Source organism: Cebus imitator, unplaced genomic scaffold (assembly GCF_001604975.1).
Source record: "Cebus imitator isolate Cc_AM_T3 unplaced genomic scaffold, Cebus_imitator-1.0 Scaffold149, whole genome shotgun sequence".
In the NCBI taxonomy this organism is placed as follows: Eukaryota; Metazoa; Chordata; class Mammalia; order Primates; family Cebidae; genus Cebus; species Cebus imitator.
In genome coordinates this window covers 3,607,973-3,612,628 of record NW_016107464.1, presented here as the reverse complement: position 1 = coordinate 3,612,628, position 4,656 = coordinate 3,607,973, and the positions used below count along the sequence as shown (strand labels likewise).

Genomic DNA, 4,656 nt, shown 5'->3' with positions numbered 1-4,656 from the left:
TCTTTAGTGACAAAAGGGACATGACTATCATTCTATATAGCACAGAGTAAACATTCTTTTAGGTATGCTGACTGATAGTTATAAACTTGCACATTAGTTACAAACTTGGACACTGCCCCCAAAGCCTGACAAATTAGTTATATGCAGGATACTCACGTCTGTATAGTGGCCTAGCATATGACATCGGTCACACTGTTTATCCCAGGAACGTCTGAAAATACATGAGTGGTCCAACATCTTAGGCACAGGACAGTATTCGCAAAGTGGGGCAGGACAGGCATACAGGAGGTGTCCTTTCTCAGAGCACAGGAAGCAGCTACGAACTTTCTATGTGGCAGAAAATCATAAAATCTCTTCAGTCTCAAAAGGAAGAAGATTAATACTTCTTTTTCATTATAATCCCATAAAAAACTTTCTAATTTGAGATTCCCAAAAAAGGTTGAATCTTGAGCACAACTGTAAAATAACAAAATGTCCAAAGCACTGTATGTATATTGTTTGTCAAAAAGGCTTAGTTTGTACATACTAGCAGCTGGCATTTATTCTTTATCCCTCTTCTTATAGGAATACTGACAGTGAAAGGTATATAAGAGGTAAAGTAGAATGAGGGGGATATCTAGAAGCTAAGTCGTAGGAAGAACAGTTACAGAAGAAGCTGTTTTGTCTGGAGATGTAAAAACAAAAAAGGAACATGAGAGTGGTCTATTTGAAAAGCAGTAATTTGAAAGAGTTAGGAGGTAATGGAAGAAATGTTTGTTAAGAACTTATTATCTAGAAAGGGAATGTCTAAGATCTTCAGTTCTGTGTTGTTCCAGAGGCTGATGTGCCTGCTTAATGTAACTTACATCAATAAACATTTTAAAATGTCCCAAATTATAATTTTCTAAGAATAAAAATCATCTCACAATGAAATAGTCATTCTTATTTAGAAGGTTTACAAGTGAGAGAGGTCTCAGGAATCATCTGATTCAATCTTCTCATGTTATAGACAAGAAAATAAGAAGCACAGAGGGTTAAATGATTTGCCTATACAACTAATAATGAGAAGGTAAATTGATTCCACATTTTTCTGACTCTAAATTTATTATCATTCCTCCTATACTAGGCTGCAAGATACATGAAATTTAATACACATATTATAAAAAGATTTGAATTCTAAGGTTATAGGGTTTCGACCTTGAGATTTTGATTTTACAAATGTGGAAAGGAGCAAGGCATATTTTACGTACTGGTGGTAAGGGGCAGTTTTTTGATAAATGGCCACGTTTGCCACAATTTCTACAGATAATGTTTTTGTTGGCTGAATAATATCGCTGGGTCCGTCTTCCAGGTGATCGGTTATTAGCTATCTGGGCCTAAGAGAAAAAAAAAATCAAGAATTAAAAAGTTTCACTGCTGAATAAAAACCAACTACTATTCTTGTTAAAGACAACTATAAGTAAGTAAAGGTACATCAAGCTTCAAGTCAGTTGCATTACCTTGATAAAGCAAGAGAATTAATAGTTCTATCTGTTCAACTTAGAACCTAGCAACAGGAAAACTTCATGATCTTTCTTGTTCTCTTAAAAAGAGGTAGAAAAACATAAAAAGGAGGTGCCATAAATGTAACTCTAGTCTAGGCTTTTTGTCTGCCCTCCCGCCTGCTGATTGAGAGGCGTGCTTAAATTTTGAGTTAGGGAATGGTGTTTTTATGACTTTGTCTTTTGTAAAGTTATAATAGCTACCAAATAGATCCTTTCTTTTGAACAGCACAGGGTTACTGCCTACAAGACTAGGTGATAATTTCTATAAAGGAATGAGATAATTTCCTTCCACTGGAGTCCCTTTAAGATTCATTCTGCCTACATAGTGACCCAGTTCTAGCTGTCCCATATTCTAATGTAAAATCTAGGATCTTGTAAGAGAATACCAGCAATGCATATCATATGGAATATCTAAAGAGGAATTGTAAATCCCAACCATGCTTTAGCTTGTCTGATAGAATTCCATCTTTAAAAAAGTTTTAGTCTTTTATTTGTTATTTTGCTGAACTGGCCAGGTAGACCACAAGTAAATACAATATCTAGCTGTCTTCCAAAGCCAATTTATAAAATTATTCTCTTTTTGTAGTATCTGCCACAATTAAGGCTAATAATTGACAAAAACACCTGCCACATCCTAAAAATAGACTAACCATTTCCTTACACTGAAGCAGCAGTTATTTCCGGTGTTGATCTTTTTAGTGGTACCACGCCATATGGGCTGAGAGGACTCACCACAGGAGAGCAGAAACAGAAAGGGAAAAGGGACTGGATGATTACAGCTATTGACTCATTCACAAAAATCAAGGCTGAACCAACTTTCTGAAGAGTTAAATCACTCATATGCTAAAATCAAATATTTTCTTATAAACCATTTAAGTTTATTTCAAAAGTTATAATAAATTATGAAGCAAAGGAAATTATTATTCTAAATTTTAAAAATAATTTGATTTTACCTCAATGTCTTTATCACTGATAAACCAGTTGATATCATCTTCTCCTACAAAACAAATAAAATATTACTCAACCATGGCACTTTAAAGAACTTATAGATTGACAATAGATTATACAATTTGTAAGTACTCAAATTGGACCCCAAAGATATAGTGAGAAATGGTGAACACATGAAATCCTTATTTTGGCTCTGTTACTAGTTGTGTGGCCCTGAGCAAATACTTAACCTCTCTGAACCTCAGTTTCCTGACCTGTGAAATGGGTTAATAATATTTGCCCTGTCTACCTGAAAAGTCCTATAAGAATAAGATGAAGTACGTGAAAATACATTGAAAAACATCAGACTAAATATTTAAAAAAAAAAATCAGTGAAGGGCCCAAAAATCCAACAGCAGATGCAGAATGAAATCTTAATTTCTTTTATGTGACTAAAGCAGAGCTTTACTGAGGCAGTTGTCACAACCCTTCCACACCTCCAGGAGGGTCCACAGGAGGGAGATGACTGACACTGGACACTGAGACATAACAAAAAAATTGTGTAAATAAGGTCCTTCTGTACTTTGACTCCCTAAACTACCCCCTTTTGTTAAGCTGGTATATAACCCCTGACTTCTTTTTCTTTTTTTTTTTNGACAGGGTCTTTCTCTGTCGCCCAGGCTGTAGTGGTACCATCTTGGCTCACTGCAACCTCTGCCTCCCAGGCGTAGGCAATCCTCCCACCTCAGCCTCCTGAGTAGCTGGGACTACAGGATTATGCCACCATGTTTGGCTAATTTTTGTGATTTTTTTTTTGATAGAGACAGGGTTTTACCATGTCACCCAGGCTGGTCTTGAACATCTGAGCTCAAGCAATCCACCCACTTCAGCCTCCCAAAGTGCTGACATTATAGGGGTATGACACAGCAAGAGGCATAACCCCTTACTTCTATAACCCGGTAAACTCTTTAGAGTTACTGATTATTGAGTGCTCCTGAATAAACTTTGTCTTTTCTCCAGTTAACCTGTCTAGTATCAGTTAACTTGCAGGCCCCCAATTTGAATTCAACTTAGTAGAGGAAAATCTTTTCTACCAAATATCAGTATTAAAGTGTGTCCCCTAGCTTTCCATTCTATGTGACATACAGTATAATGTTAAAAAAAAAATTAGACTATGAATAATGTCTCACTAATAGAGTTAGGTTCTTAGCATTGTGTTTTATAACATCAAAAACAGCAAAATAAAGGAACAAAAAAGGGGACCAAATATCCAGAAACCAGTGATTAATCTAAATATACAACTGTAAAAACCTAGTGGTGAAAATAAACCCCCACATTTTTTTGTATCAGCTGTTTTCTTTGCACTGTCCTTTCATGAATGTGCAAATGGCTGCTATTCCTTTGGTCCACCCATGGCCAAGGGGAAAGGGACCTATGACTAATGCAGAAGCTAAAGTGTTGACAAAAGGACTGAAAGATCGTTTTCTCCCTTTAAAGCTAAGATTTCCTCTCTCCTCCTACCTTACCACTTTCCTCTATCTCAAAAACACAAATCAAGCTTGACTTGTTTCTTTGAAAGGCTTTTGAAGAGACATGAAGTAATCTACATTTTCCCAGGCCTACCAGGAATAAGTGTCTAGAGATATATTTTAAAATAAAATACTTTTACTAAGAAAACCATGAGGCTACTTTACAAAAAGACCAATCCATAGGTATGAAGAGATGCTGTGCGGATGATTATTTTCATTGTAAAATTTGAAGGCTGTATCCATGTACTGAGAGTGGAGAATACATGAAATAGCAGCAGCTTCTATTCCTTCATCAACCATCCATGCTATTATTCTTTATTCAAAGGATCCATGTATGGAGTACGCTTTGCTATTAACTTTCAAAGCTGCTTTTTGTAACTCAATGTCTTTCATCATTAAAATTCAAAATGACCACTTGAAATTATGTTAACTATTAAGACTGACTTAAAATTGTTCTTAAAAAATGAAATATAAAACCAATGAAACGTAAAATGGAAACTGCACTCTCTAAATTTACGCAAAAACACAAAACAGTGAAAAAGGAAGTTTGAGAGAGGGAGATCAACTCCATTCAGATTGTTTTAACATTTCTGTGGAATTCAACAATATTCTTTTTTTTTTTTTTTTTTTTTTTTTTTTTAGGTTTTTTTTTTTTTTTTTTTTTTTTTTTTTTGAGA

At 35.2% G+C, this 4,656-nt stretch overlaps 1 protein-coding gene across 6 annotated transcripts in view; it reads right to left on the bottom strand.

Moving 5' to 3' along the window:
- The window catches only part of ZCCHC7 (zinc finger CCHC-type containing 7), a 232,341-nt gene that overhangs the window by 51,089 nt on the left and 176,596 nt on the right, over nucleotides 1-4,656 (bottom strand). For 4 of the 6 annotated variants that reach the window (XM_037743698.1, XM_017543194.2, XM_017543195.2 and 1 more), the window contains 3 exons: nucleotides 2,477-2,520; nucleotides 1,230-1,355; nucleotides 157-327 (listed from right to left, as the gene is read on the bottom strand). In XM_037743698.1, coding sequence (XP_037599626.1) covers nucleotides 157-327; nucleotides 1,230-1,355; nucleotides 2,477-2,520 — 341 coding nt within the window. The remainder of the gene's footprint in view (nucleotides 1-156; nucleotides 328-1,229; nucleotides 1,356-2,476; nucleotides 2,521-4,656) is intronic. The other 2 variants (XM_017543197.2, XM_037743699.1) reach the window with 2 other exon arrangements.